General features: G+C 61.3%; 1 protein-coding gene across 1 annotated transcript in view; it reads right to left on the bottom strand.

The window, feature by feature from the left end:
* The window catches only part of SHANK3 (SH3 and multiple ankyrin repeat domains 3), a 372,381-nt gene extending 361,163 nt beyond the window's left edge, over positions 1–11,218 (bottom strand). The window contains exons 1-2 of the mRNA XM_041123382.1: positions 11,152–11,218; positions 3,097–3,435 (exon numbers count right to left, since the gene is read on the bottom strand). Of these exons, the coding sequence (XP_040979316.1) occupies positions 3,097–3,435; positions 11,152–11,199 (387 nt within the window). The 5' untranslated portion in view covers positions 11,200–11,218. The remainder of the gene's footprint in view (positions 1–3,096; positions 3,436–11,151) is intronic.
* Between the last annotated feature and the right edge of the window lie 4,897 nt (positions 11,219–16,115).

The raw sequence follows: 16,115 nt of genomic DNA, 5'->3' as shown, positions 1-16,115 counted from the left end.
AGGAGTTTGCAAAACAGGCAGTTTCTATTTGGGAAGTCAGCACCCACCTGAATCATAAATGCAACAGCCCTCTGCAGGCACTGCCTTGGTTTGAAAGAAAGAGATGCCCCTGACAGCAGCCTGAGCATGGCTGCATGCTGGTGACAGCACGGGAGTACTGTGCAGGGAGCTGCACCGGGTGTCTGGCTCCTCTGGCTCCCCTCGCCCAGCTCGCAGGACAGCAGAGGGTCTGACAGCACAGCCATCACACTGTCCTGCTGCCCACAGCTCCCCAGGGCAGCCGTGCTGCACAGGACCGGTCCCTGCTCTGCAGGGAGCCTGCACCCAAATCTGCTTTCATCCTGCCTCTCTCTGCCCGGGGGAGCAGGTGCCACAGCACAGCCTCCGACTCCCATCCGCAGCCCATAAAATCCAGTGCACGCTGCCCCGTGGGATGGGCAGCAGGGACAGGGCTGGTCGGGCAGCCCTGCCCCTCCATGACCACCACGCACGACCTGCGAGCTCCTGCTACTCACACTGCAAAGCCCGAGCCCTGAGCTGCGACTGCAGTGAATTCCTCTGCACATCAACCAGGCTGGCGGTGCGCAGGCTGCGCTTGCCAGGATGCGAGCGCTGTGGTGCTCTTAGCTGCACCCAGCAGCACTGCCCCACGTCCCAGGCGCTCCCCACCGCACCTCCGCCAGCACCCCAACTGCCTGCCCGCCCCGCTCAGCCGTCCCAGGGGAGCAATGCCGCCAGCCCCCAGCCCCAGGCAGCCCGCGGGTCTCCCCAGGGGTTCCTGCTCTGCTGGCTCCCACCCCCAGCCCACGGGAGGTTGCACCAGAAACATTTCCACTCTTCAGCTCTCTGATATGCATCTGCCCCTTGGGGAAGGGAGATCTGGGAGGGAAATTCCTACTTTATACATGCAAAGATGCTCTGCTTTGCTTGAAGTGCCCCATTCCCTCCACTGCCTGGGGCGATCTTCGGTGTGGCATGGCTGAGCAGCTCCACTCGGACTCTGGGACTATCCCCTGGTCGCAGTCTTCCACCCCCTGGAAGACTGGAAGGGGGTGGGGGGGTCTCCAGCATCGCTGCTTCCTCCAATGCCCACGCACACTCCCAAAACAAAGACAGGGAAGGGAGGTGCAGAGCAGTGCCCAAGGAACAGCAAAGCAGAGAGGTGGATACCATGGCAATGTGCAGAGCAAGGGCCCTCACTGACAGTCTGTGGGCCCTGCCCCGTGCTGCATCACACAACGGGATCTGGGGTGAGGGCTGGAGCAGGATGACACCCACGTCTGGGCATCAGCTCGGGACGGAGGAGGAGCTGATGTGCTGGGGCTAATACAGCAGTGAAGGGAAAGAGCCGACACCGTGTCCCCGACAGCCTTGCTCACAACCCCAGCAGGGGCTGGGGCAGGAGGGAGCAGGTGTAAAGCCCTTCCTGCAGCACAAGGTCAGTCCTCGCCAGAGCAGAGCGTCTGTCCGATTCTTCGACAGCAAAGGCAGCGCTGCCTCGCCTGCCTCTGCCGCTCCCCAGCGCTTGGCAGCTGAGCCTGCAGAGCTGTGCCTGTGAGCATGCCAGCACCTCAGCCCCAAGCACTCGGCCCTCAGCCCCAGCACCGCTGTTCTCTAGCAAGCTTTCTGGCCCCAGCCACTACCCCTCTGTCACTGAGCAGGACCCCCAGGCCAGTCTCCAAAAGAGAGCTCTTTCCCCACCTGGAGCTTTAGTCCCCTCCACCCCCAGCAATGCTCTGCTCGCCCCCAGCCTCTCTGTCTCCTCATCTCCCCCCACCCCTCATCCCCAAGGGGCACCTCCTCTCCTGCCTGCAACACCTCGTCCCAGAGCAGAGGCTCTGTGAGCCCACACGTCCCCAGGCAAGCCACTGCTCCCAGCACTCCACCTCTAACAAACGCTCTTCACCAGGGCCACAGTTACTGCAGCCCTTCAGTGAACTTTTTCCCTGCGCTGACCAGGCTCAGTCTCCAAGCACTCGCTCCCCGCAAGCAGCCAGCGCCCCAGGTGACCCCCAGCACTCCTCCGGTCTGTAACAGCCACCCCTCAACCTCCACGGTCCACTGCGCCCTGCCAGACACCTGCTGTGCCCGGGGGTAACCACCCACCATGCCACCCTCTGCCCCTCCGTGCCACACGTGCTGCCCCACATCACAGCCACACCGGCTGACGCACCATGATGCCCGTGCCCTCCCGTGTCACACCTCGGCTCCCAGCAGGTCACACCTGCACGTCCCGCCTGTGGTACCGGCACCATGGCCTGGCACACCACACCTCACCATACCGCCATCCGGTGCAGTGGTGCACCAAGCAGACACTGCAACCTGCTGCGTTGCACCCGGGCCTGACACCTGGAACCCGCTGCGGTCACCTCAGCATCCATGCACAGCCCACGCACACCCGGCTCGGTCTTGCCTGCCCACGCCGCCAGCAACCAGGCGGCTGTTGGTTCCCAGCGCTGCGCTGCGGCTCCATGTTCCCACAGCCCAGCCCAGCCGGTACCGGTGCCGGAGCCGATCCCGGTGCCGGTGGAGTACTGGTACCAGTACCATGCCGGTGCTGGAGCCTCCTGAGCTGTGCCCGCTCCCCACACCCGGCCCCGCTGTCCCCCGCACTCGGGGCAGCCGGCAGAGCACAGCCCGGTCCCGGGCCGGTGCGGGTCCCGGGCCAGTGCGGGCCCCGGCCGGCGGGAGCGGCCCCGGGCTGCGGCCGCACCGGAGGCCCCGGAGCGCCCCGGCCGGGCTGCGCCCCGGGAAGGCAGCGCCGCAGCCGGGGCTGCCCGGCACGCTCCGCCCGCGTCCCCGCCGGGCTCTGCGGGGAAGAGGGGAGCCGGGGCAATGGGGAGCGGGGCAGTGGGGAGCCGGGGCACCAGGGCAATGGGGAGCGGGGCAGTGGGGTGCCGGGGCAATGGGGAGCCGGGGCAGCGGGGAGCCGGGGCAGCGGGGAGCCGTCCTGCCGGGCCCGTGGCCGGCCGCCCCCCGCCCGCGGCGGTGCGAAGTTTGCCGGGTAGTACCGGGGCGGCAGCTGTCTCGGAGCGGGGCTGGGGCTGGGGCCGGGTCGGGGTGCGGGCCGGGGCCGGGGCCGAGGCGGGCACTCACCGTCTGCTGGAGGTCGGGGATGCCGATGCGGACGACGATGGCGCCGGGCGCGGGCTCCTCCATGCGCGCCGGGGCCGCCAGCTTGGGGGAGCGGGGCCCGCCGGGGCCCCGGGCCGGGTCGAGCCGCGTCTCCTCCCGCAGGCCGGCGCCCGGCTCCCCGGCGGCGGCGGCGCGGGGCTGTCGCTCCGGCGGCGGCGGCGGCTCTGGCGGCGGCGACTCCGGGCTCTCATGTTTGCTGCCGGCGGGGCTCAGAGGCATGCTCCGTGCGGCGCGGCGGGGCGGCCGGCACCGGCACCGGCACCGGCACCGGGGGCCGCGCTCACAGCCCGCCCGGGGGTCCTGCGGGGTGAGGAGAGGCGGTGAGCGCGGCTGCCGCGACCCGCGGGGGCACCCCGGCTGGGACCCCGCGGGGGGACCCCGGCAGGGACCGTGCCCCACCAGGGGCCCCGGAGAGGACCCCCACACTGCACACGGGCATCCGTGCAGGGACCCCGCGGTCCGGTCCCGTCCCCGGCAGGGACATTCCTCGGTGGAGGACCCCCACACTGCACACGGGCACCCCCACAGGGACCCCACAGGGGGACCCCGGCAAGGACCATCTCCTGGCAGGGACCCAGCGGAGGATGCCCAACCTCCACTCGGGGACCTGGTGCGGACCCCCAGCAGGGGCCCGGTGGAGGACCCCCACACTCCACCCAGGCCACCCCCCCAGGGACCTCGTACAGGACCCCTGACTGCCCCACACAGAGATTCCCATCTCAGGGCCCTCACCCAGGAACCCCCAACCAACCATGCAGGAATCTCGCAGAGGCACCCCCACAGGGTTCCCCGTGGCAGGGACCCTGTGCAGACACCCCCCTCCCAGGGGTCCTCCTGTTGAGGGCCTTGCAGGGGACCACCCCCACCCTACATGGGAATCCCCATATCAGGGACCTCACCAAGGAGCCCCACACCACGCAGGGATCCCCACAAGTGCCCCCCCACACACCCCCCACAAGGGCCAACTGCCACTGCATGCCCTCCCCGGCCCCCACAGTGGGCACAGCCCCCATTGCAGTGACTCCCACCAGCTGCGCCAAAGGGACCCTTCCTCATCCTGGCAGCAAAGCATGGACCTGCCCTGGGTTTACCCCATCCCAGGCACATGGACACCCGGAGCCTCTGCTCACCCAGGGAGGGCTCAGAGCACAGTGCACACACCACAGCCAGCACAGGGGATCTGGACACAGTGCCCTGGGGCAGAGGACAAGTTGTTTCAGCTTCTGGGGCCTGCTCTGCTCCTTTGATCAACTGTCTCTCACCCCACCACCACCAATGCCTGCAGTTCGTCCCAGTGGCTCTGTCCCCCGTCTGCAACCATGATCCTCCAACTCCACAACTGCACCAGCATATCTGGATGGAGGGCCTGCCTGGCTCCTTCCCCATCTGCCAGGGGGGACTCATGAGGGAGGCTGGACATCAGCAGGACAAGCAGGTGTGACTTGGAAGGGCTCAGCACCCTGCCTGTCTCTGGGTTTTACAGGGAAAGGTCTTGGTTCTGGCCCTGTAAACTGTTTATCCTGCAGTTGTTGGAGCGCTGCCCACTGTTCCCCGACACCCCTGCGTGGAGGCGGTCACCACGCAGCATGTGTCTGTGCACACTCGCAAACAGCTGGACTGGCCCCTGGGCTGCAGGCTCCAGCAATGCGTCCACCAGCCCATCGGGTGAGGAGCTGGGGCTGTCTGCCAGGGGTTTCCCAAACTGGCTCCTACTTGGACAACAGGATGCAGCGGTGCCCTTGTGCCAAAGTTTTGGGAGTGGAAGGATGGCTGACCTGTTTCCACCCCAGAGACTTGTCTCAGTCAGAGAAGCCACGTGCGCACACACTGGAGTGGTGGCAGGCACAGCTACCGTTAGCTCCAGAATAGAGCAGAGATGCCAGCAGCTGCCACCACAGGCTGCTATTTCTGCCAGTCCCCCCAACAGCGAGGGCTAATTAAAGCCAGGAGGACCCTGCCTGCCCAGCAGGTCAAGCCCTTGCTCCCAGGCAGGGACAGGCCAGCAACTGCTCTGCCAAGAGCAGATGGGATTCTGGGCTGAGCCCTGCAGGACTGTGCATGGGAGTGTGTCCGGTCCATCGCTGGCTGGGATTCAAGGCTTTAATCTACGTGACAATCCTCAAACAGAAATAGCCCCCAAACCACTGAGAGCTGGAGAGATTTACAGTATGGCCTGGATCTGTCCAGGAAATGACTAATGGCTCTTCCTTCGGCCCTCCCACCCTGAGGCCGAGGGACTGCACAAGGCAGACATCAGTGAGAGCCTGACTCTGCCAGGGCAGCCAGCCCCAAGCAACTCTCCCAGCTGGAACAGCATCTACTGCAAATGCCTTGCACTGGCAGGACAGGCAGAGAAGGCTACATCCACAGACCTGGAAGTTCGGGGTCACAGGGGGAGTCTAACGGGTCCTGGAGCACGAGAACTGCAACTCCATGGCACTAGCCCCAGAACAGAAACCATGGCTTGATCATGACAAACAATGAGATCAGCCCAGGAGCAACCAGCCGTTCTCTGGGCTCCTTTCCTTCAATCCACACCCACACCCCTGCACTGGAGAGCCGCAGGTCCTCTCTGTCTGCTGCTGCTTCACCGATGCAAGGACCAGGGAGTCTCCAGCTTCCCCTGCACTCCCGTTGCCCCTCGTCTCTCAGTGCCGCCCTGGCATGGGTCCGGACGGGAGGACACAGTGCCATGACAGTTTCAGTCATCCCCAACCAGTCCCTTCTTAAGGTATGAGAAAACATTCTTACCCAGCAGCAAAGCAAGCCAAAACCATGCCTTTCCAGGGTGCCCATCCCACAGCAGCTCTCCTGCTGTTTCTCCCCAGGCTCTGAGAACAGCTCTCTAGCAGGGCACTGGGGCAAGAGGAGACAAGACCGGCAGTGTTGGAAAGCGTCCTGCTCCACAGAGCACACAGCATACCCCATCATGCGGCTCTCCAGGCCCCAGGCAGAGGTGCATCAGAACTGCAGCTTCGCAGAGCACCTGCTGGGGCTGAGCAGCTCGCAGGTCTCAGGCGAAGGGATGCAGGCTTTGAAGCAGACAAGGCCACCTGGCAAATGTGAGGGCTGCAGGGAATAGGCTGGGCTCTGTGGCTTTGCGTCAGGGATACCAGGGATGAGGTGGGGCTGGTGAGGGAACAGGCAGCCGAAATGACCACGAGTCACAAACAGCAGAGAAGGAGGTCTCTCACAGCACAAAAGACAAAGGAGTAAGAGTGGTCAGGAAGGGAGAGGGCAAAAATATCTGTCGAACAAAGGGCCAGAGAGGGGAGCACAGAAAGTCTGAACTGGGAAGCCAGCAGGCAGAGTCACACTGAACAGCTCGAGGCCGAGAGAAGAAACCTGCAGCCACGTGAGCGCAGGTCCACGGGCCCTCTCCCAGTCTGCCACCAGCAGTACGCCGGGGTCCCGGGGAACGGGCGAGGGTGGCACAGCATTCAGGGAGGCTGTCCCATCCTTGCACACACACTGAGACACAGCATGACCAGGAGGCACAGCGTACGGCCGGGTCCGAGGAGCGCCCAGCACCCTGTGGCGAGGGGCTGAGGGCAGGACAGGACCGTGCAGACCCTTGGCAGGACCCATCACGACCCACACACGACCCTGAGAGCCTGTGGTCTCAAATCTCAACAGCTGATGCCCCGGCAGAGGAAGCGGAGCTGAAGGAAGCCAGGTCTGTCCAGAGGACGCTGTGTGCATGCCAGCTGCCTGGCAAGGCCGGGAGATGGGCAAACGAAGGGCCCATGTCAGAACTCCCTGGCCTGGGATTGCTCCCCGAGGCTGGCAGCTGCCATGGGACAGGCAGAGCCTTGCCAGACATGGCATCGTGGGAGACTGGCTCTGCCTGGCTCTTGGTCAGGTCTGAAAATAGCCCAAGGCTGGATGCAAAACAAGCTGTCACCACTGCTGTTCAGCTACTGCCCCACGCTCGGGGCAAGGACTGGGTCTGGGCCAGGCTTGTGACTAGTTTTTTTTTTTAATAGTGACTTGGAAGAAGGGATCAAACAGCACCTTAATGAAATGTGGTGTGAAACTGGGAGTAGGCAAGTGAAAAGGCCCTAAAGAGATTAGAAACAAGAGCAAGAGGAACATGAAGTTCTGCTTGGAAAAACGCACATAGTAAGGAGATAAATCATCACAAATACAAGCGACACGTGGTCTGACTGCATCCCGTGGGCATGCATGCACACAGAGGCGGGCAGACCCTGGAACAGATGGGACAACGGCAATGCACACTTTTGTACACCCTCGCAAGCAGCAGAGCAGGAAGACCTCCTGCAGCTGGAGCACATGTGTACACCTGCACCTTCACGGAGCTGGCGAGGACCCGTGAGCTGCAGGAAGCCTAGAGCCAACACAGAGGAATACTGTGGATGCAGATCCATCTGCCCAAAGGCGTTGGGGAAGGATCCCAAGCTCTGCCCATCACCTCTCTGGAGCCGTGCCCGTGGAGGAGCACACCCTGCTGACAGGGAGCACCGTTCTGCACAAGACTCCCCCCAAATGCTACAGCTCTCATCTGAACGTGCACTGCCGCAGAAGGGCCTGGCTCCCACCCGCTGCCTTCCCCCCTCTGACACACCGCCACACAGGGAATTAAGCAAGAGCAATGCCACAACCGTCCCTTTGCGTTGCCTCAGCTAGCACAACTTCAGCCACCCTCAGATACCACCCTGCGGCAACAAACTGAGCAGGCCAGGATCTACGCCCTAAATCAGCCCTGCAACCAGGGTGTCCCAGTGGGCAGAGGTGGCTCTGGCTCATGGCCTCTTGGGGGCGAATCTCCCTCTGCCCAGCCGAGCAGCAGCACCCATCTGAGCCTGTGCCTCTGGTCTGCTGCCAGTAGTTCCGTTCAACTATTGCTGTTCATTGGTTTTATTTCTTTCCTTTTTTTCTGTCTTGTTATTTCACTAGGGGGAAAAATTAAATGCTCCAGATGGTAATTGTCAGGATTATTCTTGCTTTTTTTCCCAATCTTCTGGTACCTCATTAGTTCCCAATAATGTTTAAGACACAACTGTGAATGGCTGGAAAAATGCACTGGCCACCCCCACCCCTGAACTCCATTACAGACTTGCAGAGTCATTCACATTCATTTTCTCTTATTAAATCAACTTCTCTGCTGAGGAAAAAAATCACTTATCTTCAAAAAAGATACAAGTTGAGTATCTTAGAAATCATAATCCAATGAGTCTTATTCTAACACCAGGAAAAACGGATGAAAAGTCATCAAAGAGAGTTATAGAATCTTTCAAGAAGATTTTATAGTGACAGGAACAAATCAGTAATGCTTCCATCAAAGAAAGTCACGCCTCACTAGTCTAGCAGAGCTCCCTGCATGTGCCACCAGGAGCACCAATAAGTGAAACCCAGAGTAGAGCAGTTCATTTGGATTTCCAAATACTCTTTGCAATAGCCCTCACAAGAGGTTATAAAGTTTAGCCACCTTTACCTCTTACGCTGTGAGAAACAGCATTCCCCGATGGCCTGCCCCACTCTCCACCATTCTCAGTGTTAAAGTCTAAACCACCTTCCCTGCCATCTCTCACAAATCCCTCCATCAAGGGCAGCCATGCCATGGGGATCATCCCACGCTATACTGCTGAACACTGCGCTCTGGCATCTTTGGAGTTCTCCATCGGGGCTCCAGGTCCCTGCGGGATTAGAGGTAATGCAGAACCACGGCCGTCACTTGGTGTATCACTGAATTACTCCTCCTCTGGAGGGAAGGCATCCAGCTGGGATAATCCTGGGCAATGTGCGGTGCTAGCACTGTGGCAGTGGGACCTAGAAAGGTGCAACAGGTAAGATCTGAGGAAGACAAGCAGCCCCAGGGCATGATAAGAGCAGGAAAAAGAAACCAAGGCATTCCCACGGCAAGCTGGCACCTCCCCTGGGAGGAGGGAAGGAAGGTGCTGCCACCCCGTCCTGTGGCAGGGTGAAGAGCGGGTTGGTGCAGCCGAAGGGAGCCCGGAGAGGGCTGCAAAGACCTGCGGCTGTTGTCAGCATTGGCACCAGTTCCTGCAGCCTGGGATGAGAGCCCAGCGCTGTGTGGAGCCAGAGCCGGCCAGCACCAGGCTGTGGGAGGGCGGGAGGTTGCTCTTTCCATCCTCAGGGACAGGGCTGCTGGCACCCCAGGTGCCACGTCTGAAATCCTCTTACCAAACTCCTTCCTCCAGGTCTCCTCTCATGCTCTCTCCTCTTCCTGGAAAGCTGTTTCAGACCCTTCTTTGCTGTGATGGTTAGAAATGGCCTAATTTCTAGCCCACTCATTCACGGCTAGTTTACCCTACTCTTGCGTCAGCATTGTCTGTTAGCCTGTGCAGCTCTTCTCTCCTCCTTTGTTTATGTAAGTATTTATACACATATCACAGGCAGCAATTAGATCCACACTCAGACTTCACTTTGCAGACTAAACAAGTGCCACTTAGTGATCTCCGCTTGTATGGCAGACCCCTTCCCCCAGGGACACACTTGGATGGACTGACAGACTCAGGAGGGGCCCCAGTCACAGAGACCAGTTGCAGGTTGGATTCATACTTAAGGACACAAAATAATGCACTTCAAAAGGAGTCCTGTGCATGGCTCATGCCTTTTCAGGCTTCAAAACCCTTGTCACCCAGAGTGCCCATCGCAGGGAGGTCTCAGCTCTCACCCCAGCAGCAGTCCCACAGATGCTAACAGTCTGCTAGGGAGTATTGGAAACAAAAGGATAATAGCAGCTGACACCTGAACAGCAACAGCCACAATCTTTCCAGAATCAAGGGAGATCTTACAAGTCTTACCATGGGGGCAAAGCAGAACTGCACACCTTCTGCATCTTCCTCTGCAGGGGCTGTTGGCCACCCAGGCATTGTGGCCACAAACACCTGAGTGGGTTAACCTGCACCCAGCCACACTGTCTTGCAGAAACCTCTGAGCAGCAGACTACTACAGCAAACAATGCAGCCTGCCTGGGACTGGCAGTTTTCCCTGGCTGAATCAGGGTTAAATTTCCTTGCCTTTCCAGCACCTGCTTTCCCATGCAAATCGAGCCTGCTGGTGCACTGCCTCAGGCTTCGCCTCTCCACTCACATGCCCAGTGACTCTACAACTCCCAAAAGGCCTGGCTCTTTGAGGAATGGGGTCTCCCAGACATGCAATGGGAGCAGCTGGCTCACCACATCCCCAGGTGAGCCTGCACAGCAAGGGCTGGTGCTTCAGGCATGGTACAGGAGGCTGCAGGCAGCTGCTCTCTAGCACCAGTGCTGCTTTCCTGGGAGACGGCAGGGAGTGATAGCTAGTGCAGCACCGACTCAGTGGAGAACAGGCACTCGGGCCAGGCTGATGTGTAGGAGAAGCACACACAGCCCAGCTCTCCCCCATGGCTGCACGCTGGCAGGACACAAGCTGCACCAGGTCCCTGTGCTCCAGGGCTCTTCACGCCACACCAGGGCTGTGGGTGGATAACCAGCATCGCAAGTGGGGGCCAAGAAGAGATCCGGCATCCTGCTGGGGTGTTGCTGCCGGGGTGGGTGCAAAGAGCAGCACACAGGGCTGTCACTACTGGGATCACTGGGAATGGGCCCCATGCACTGGGGCTGTTGCGGTTGCAGCAGGAAGAGCTGTTGGGGTACCGCCTCTGCCTCACTGCTAGTGAAAGGACCGACTAGGACAGACTTCACCTGACTTACTCCAGATCGGCACCAAGGCAGCTGCTCTGGGACAGGGCAGCATGTCCACCCACCTGCACCAGCATCAACCCTGCCCTGCCAGACCCTGCAGATGTGACCGCGGAGCCCAGGCAATGCCTGCCCCTCCAGAGACCAGACCCGACGCTTGCTCCAGCGGCTCCCACCCCAGGCTCCGCTCCTGCAGCAGCACCGAGCCTGGCCGCAGCTCTGCGTGCAGGTGCTGTGCAAGCTCCTCATCACTCCCGAGTCCTTCCAGGACCAGGGAGCCCTGGGTCATGTTTAACAGCCCTGCCCGGGGCCCCCAGCCCTCCCGCGCCACTGCAGGGAGTCGAGTCCTCACCTCAAAGGATTGGGGAGAGTCTGCTTTCGCTTGGCTGGCAATGCCCATGGGACAAGCAGAGTCGTCCTCTCGCACAGGCCAGACGTTACTGATTTACCAGGGGCGGCTGCAGCTGCAGCTGGAACACACGGTCGATGGTTGCAGGCACTGTGGAAGGCACGGTGGCCTCCGCGGGGGGGACGGGGAGCGGGAGGGACTGTGCTGCTCTGCCCCCACCATGAGGCCTGAGCTCAGTGCCCCGCACGAGGTGTCGGGAGTCTGGGGCTCCCACAGGGAGCCTTCCCACTGACCCAGGGCTGGTCCTCAGTATCCTGCCAGCTCCATGCCTGCGGCTACCAGGCAGGGCCCGGCCCAGAGCCAGGGCTCCGCAATGCCGGAGCCGTCCCTCTTGCTTATCTGGGCACAAGCAGGTCAGTCAGCCCTGCTGTTTGCCATGGCTCCGTCCCAGCCCCACGTGACAGGTAGCACAAAGCAGTCCGTACCAGCCCAACCTTGTCCTTTGCCACCGCTGCCCATGTCCTCCAGAACTGACCCATGCAGGCAGAGGCAGGGGCAGGCACAGGACTGTGCCTACTGTGGCCCCAGACCGAGTGTCAGGATGCACAGAGCTAACGAGGAGAGGGAGAGGGAGCAGTGCTCATTGATCAGCCTGCATGTGGCCGCAGTGTCCTACAGTGCCTGATGGGTAATTCTCCTGCCAATTGATTTTCCCTCTCCCCGTTTGCCAGGGTTAGTGGGTCACTGGGGATGGGTGGATGATTAAAGGGCAAGTCCCGCAATGCACCGCTCTTGGAAGCAAACCTGCTGCGGTGCTGACCCCAGTGAGGGGCAGCAGGATAAGGAGCAGCATCCTATGCCCACACAGTGCAGGCCTGGGAACACCGGGGCTCCTTTGTGTCTCTGAGTGTCCAGCAAAGGGGCAGGGGCATCCCTGGGGCAACAGTCTTAGGCACAGGGATTCCTGAGAGTTGTCCTTAAAAGCTGTCCTGCAGTCCCACAGCCCTGTTCACCACCTGCCCACATCTGCTGTGGGAGAGGAGCGCAGTGTTTGGCCACCAGCGAGCGCAGCACCGCAAAACCACAGGAGCCAATTCCCTGTTGGCCTAGCCCTGGGGCAGCCCCGCTTGGCCAAAGCAAAGGCTTTCTGCTCACTCCTGCCACTGTCCCAACTGGAGCTGACTCTGCAGGTCAACTGGTCACAGCCCTGCACACACTCCCGGCTGCCTACCTCTCACAGGGTCATGTATCCCCAGGTCCAGGATACGTCATCCACACCACCTGCCCCATCCCTGCCCCATCAGCCCACAGGGGACACAGGACTGCCACCCTTGTGGGACGGAGCCAGACCTCTCGGAGGTGACCTGATGGGCAGCAGAGCTCCCTGCCAGCCTGCGCAGGGCAGAGCAGGAGCCAAACAGCCCCAGCCAAGCCCCTCAGCCACCACGGTGGAGGAGCAGCACCCACTGGCTGATCCCAGCCAGGAGGAAGGAGCACAGGCCAGCAAACCCTTTCTCTGTCCCTGTGGTCCCCACATGGAGTACAGTGCTATCTGGTGCCAGGCACTGGCCACACAGCCCTGAGAGTGGCTTCCTGGGGCAGCACAGCCACTGCCAGGCTCAGCCCTGCCTGCTGCCTGGCCACGTGCCCCCGTCCCTTGGCGAGCTGGGCAGATAGCACAGTGGCCTGGTAAGCAGGACAGCACGTGCATGCTGAGGCTGTACCACCCAGGCGTTTCAGCAGCAATGTTGGGACACAGTGGTTTGGTCCTTGCCCCCATCCCTGTGCACTCACTTCCACCCCTGGGCTGGACATGCAGTCACACAGGCAACCCATGCTGCCAGCTGGCCCAGGGAGCTGGCCCAGGTTAAAACCAAGCCCATTTTGTCCTGATGGCTTTTAGCAGGAGCAGCTCACAGCTCTAGCTGTTCCTGCAAAGCAGAAGTGGCGATGAATATTGACACAAGAGCAGGAACGAGGGGCTGGGGTGGAAAGTCTGTAACCCAGCCCTATCAGACTGCACACACAACCCTGGCCGTATGTGTGGCCTCTTAAATCCAGGTTTCTGTCACACACCCACCTCCCTGGGGTCTGTTGCTTGCACTCTGGCTGCTTCCCCACCTTCTTTGAACCAGCCAGCTCCTGGTCTTGCACAGGAACAGCTACCTCTCAGGCAATTTTGGGTTTGTAGCATCTCTGCCTCATTCCTTGGGCTCTGTGCATCCTTGGTTGCCCTCAGGGAGAACACCTCTGTGTGGGGCTCCAGGCTCCCACAGCAGCAGCAAGATGCAAGTGGCTGCCCTGGCCATGGTCAGCACCACCGGGACACTGCTCATGCGAGGACATTCCCTCGAGCCTCCTCCCAGCCTGGGCTCACTCCAGTACAAATTCAGAGTGGAGAACCACTTCCCAGACAAACCCTTTCCCTCTCTGACTGACCCACGTCTCAGCTCTCCCCAAGCTCTTCTCCATCAGAGATGAGGCAAGTCCCCGTTGCTTCCTGCACTGCAGCCCCCTCTCGTATCTGTGCCGGTTCCCGATGAAGCATCAGTGGCCATGGTCCTTCCTCCCGGGCTGCCCTCACCCTTCCCTGTGTGGCATGCGCTCGGAGTCAGCCCCATGGGCCATGCAGCACCCCAGCCTGTCCCCACAGGACCCCACCTCAAGGTGGACCTGGCTGAAGGGAGGAACAGAGCCTAGGGAAAGGCAGAGGTGGCTGAAGACTTCGAAGCTTGCAGGACCTATTCCCCAGCGATGCAGCTGAGATCCACGGGCTCTGTGTGCCATGAGGAGCCGGCACCACTAATGCAGGGCTCCAGGGATGAGGTGACTGCTGCTCTAGTGGGGAGGGTGTCCCCAGAGCCCCATCACCACGCAGGGCCTGCCCCAAGCCTGTCCCAACATGGCTGTCTGCAAACCTCAGGTCCTTCCTTGCCGGGCATGGAGACCCAGGCAGGGACAGCGAACGGCCACTCCAGCCCCGGACCCTTGGGGTCTGCGGAGTCCAGTAGAGCACATGGCCCGTGGGGCAGCTCAGCACCGAGAGCTGCCCATGCAGCCTCTCCCACCCCAGGAAGGTGTCTCCAGAGCAGGAGCCAGGGGATGGCTGCAATGAGAACAGCCTCACTGGGAGGCACCGGGTATCCGGGGGCTTCGCGCACCCCCCCGCAGTAACTCTGAGCACGAGCGGCGCGTAGCCATAGGAACATCACTTAACACAGTCACCTTGGTAACCACAGTACAAGCTCTCACAGAGCACATGCTAGGCCCTGTGCACCCCCGGTTGGGGTCCCCCCGAGTTGCAGCCTGCTGCCTGCCCAGTCAGCAGGTCACGCTGCCATGTGGGACCAGCAGGGACAGGGACAGACCTTTCCTCACTGGCAGCACTGCACCATCCACAGTACCAAGAGAGCCACTGGAAATCACCACCAAGACCGGAGCAGGGAGTCAGACCCTTCCAGAGTCCCGTGGACCAGCCTGGCCACAGACACCTCTGCCCAGAGGTGTGCACTGGGTGGACCGGCATCTCTTCTGGCCCCACAAGTCACTGAACCCCCGTCAGCTCCGCATGTGGAGCCAGAGCATTAGGACCCCCCCACACACACTGCCAGTCCACCAGTGCAGGAGAGCAGCATGCCTGGGTGAGGACACAGCCAGGAGGAACAGGACCCCGGAGCCTGCCCCACCATGGACAGGCTGGCAGAAAGCACATCCGCTCCCTTCATCTTCCCACACCACCGCTGGGCACAGCTGCAGGGAAGCACAGCCCAGGAAGGTGGTACAGCCCAAGGACAAGTAAATCCAAGCATTAGGTTCCCGCACCTCCCACCCTCATCTCAGCAAGCACCTCTGTGTCCGTGCACAGTGCACAGTGGGCAGCAGACACAGACCCATGGCAGCACAGCCAGGTGAACACCCAGCCCCTCGATGTGTGGGCGATGCCATGGCCCAGGCTGACCCAGCTTGCCATCCTGCACAGCTGTAGGGCTGCACAGACTTCAGGACTGCCTTGTACCGGTTGCAATCCCACAGCATTCCTCCACCCTCCCAGCTCCAGCTTCGGAGGAGCACAACACAGCAAGAAGCAAGAAACTCGGGGACCTCCAGGAATTACACAATCCACGAAGCGACCTGGACAGCCCTGCTGCTGCCAGGACCTACTGCCCCCTCATCATCGCCACCAGCGAGGTCCCATCACCATCCCCTCGCTCAGCCTCACCTGCGATGGCCTTGGCCCTGCCCCTGCACAGCCCCTGCACCATCCCAGCACCCCAACCTTGCAGACGCCATGACCCCCCTGCCAAAGCCCCAGGCCCCAGCAGCAGAGTGCAGGGTCCAGGGCTGCCAGTGATGACCCCTTGTCTAGGAGTGTATATCTGACCTGTTCCCAGGGACTCGGTGCTGCCCAGGTGCAGACACTATCCAGAGCTGGTGCTGGGGTGGCTGACACCCCAGGAAAACATCCTGCCACTGCAGGAGCCCAGAGCACCCACTGATCAGCCAGCCTGAACACACCACCCAGCTTCTCCTGCTTAGCCCTTAGGTAATAGGATAAGGCCGCCTCCATCTGTTTGTCTGGGACTGAGACGCTAATCGCCTCTCTGGCATCCCTCCCCTCTCTGCACCCCTGCCCAGCCCTGCCACCAGCCCCGTCCCACCTTGCAGAGGCAGCACAGGGCAGAGCTGCTCCACTGGCAGGAGTCGAGGAAGAGGTTCCAGGCAGCAGCCAGCCAGGCAGCCACAGCGGGGACAGAGCGGGGCAGGACTGAGCCAGGCTCCTGACTCAGCCACAGCCTCCCGCAGACACTGAGAAGCCTCTCTGTGTCCCACAGACTTGGGCTCCTGCTGTAGCAGGGAAGGATGGTCCTTCCCCTTCAGGGCTAGGAACAAAGCCCTGCAACAGGGATTGCCTTCGCCAAGCCCAGCTCCATGGGCCCCGCTCCCACTGGGGTCTGCTGTTCTGCTGC

Source organism: Aquila chrysaetos, chromosome 5 (assembly GCF_900496995.4).
Source record: "Aquila chrysaetos chrysaetos chromosome 5, bAquChr1.4, whole genome shotgun sequence".
NCBI classification, from domain to species: domain Eukaryota; kingdom Metazoa; phylum Chordata; class Aves; order Accipitriformes; family Accipitridae; genus Aquila; species Aquila chrysaetos.
This window is presented reverse-complemented; position numbering and strand designations above follow the sequence as displayed.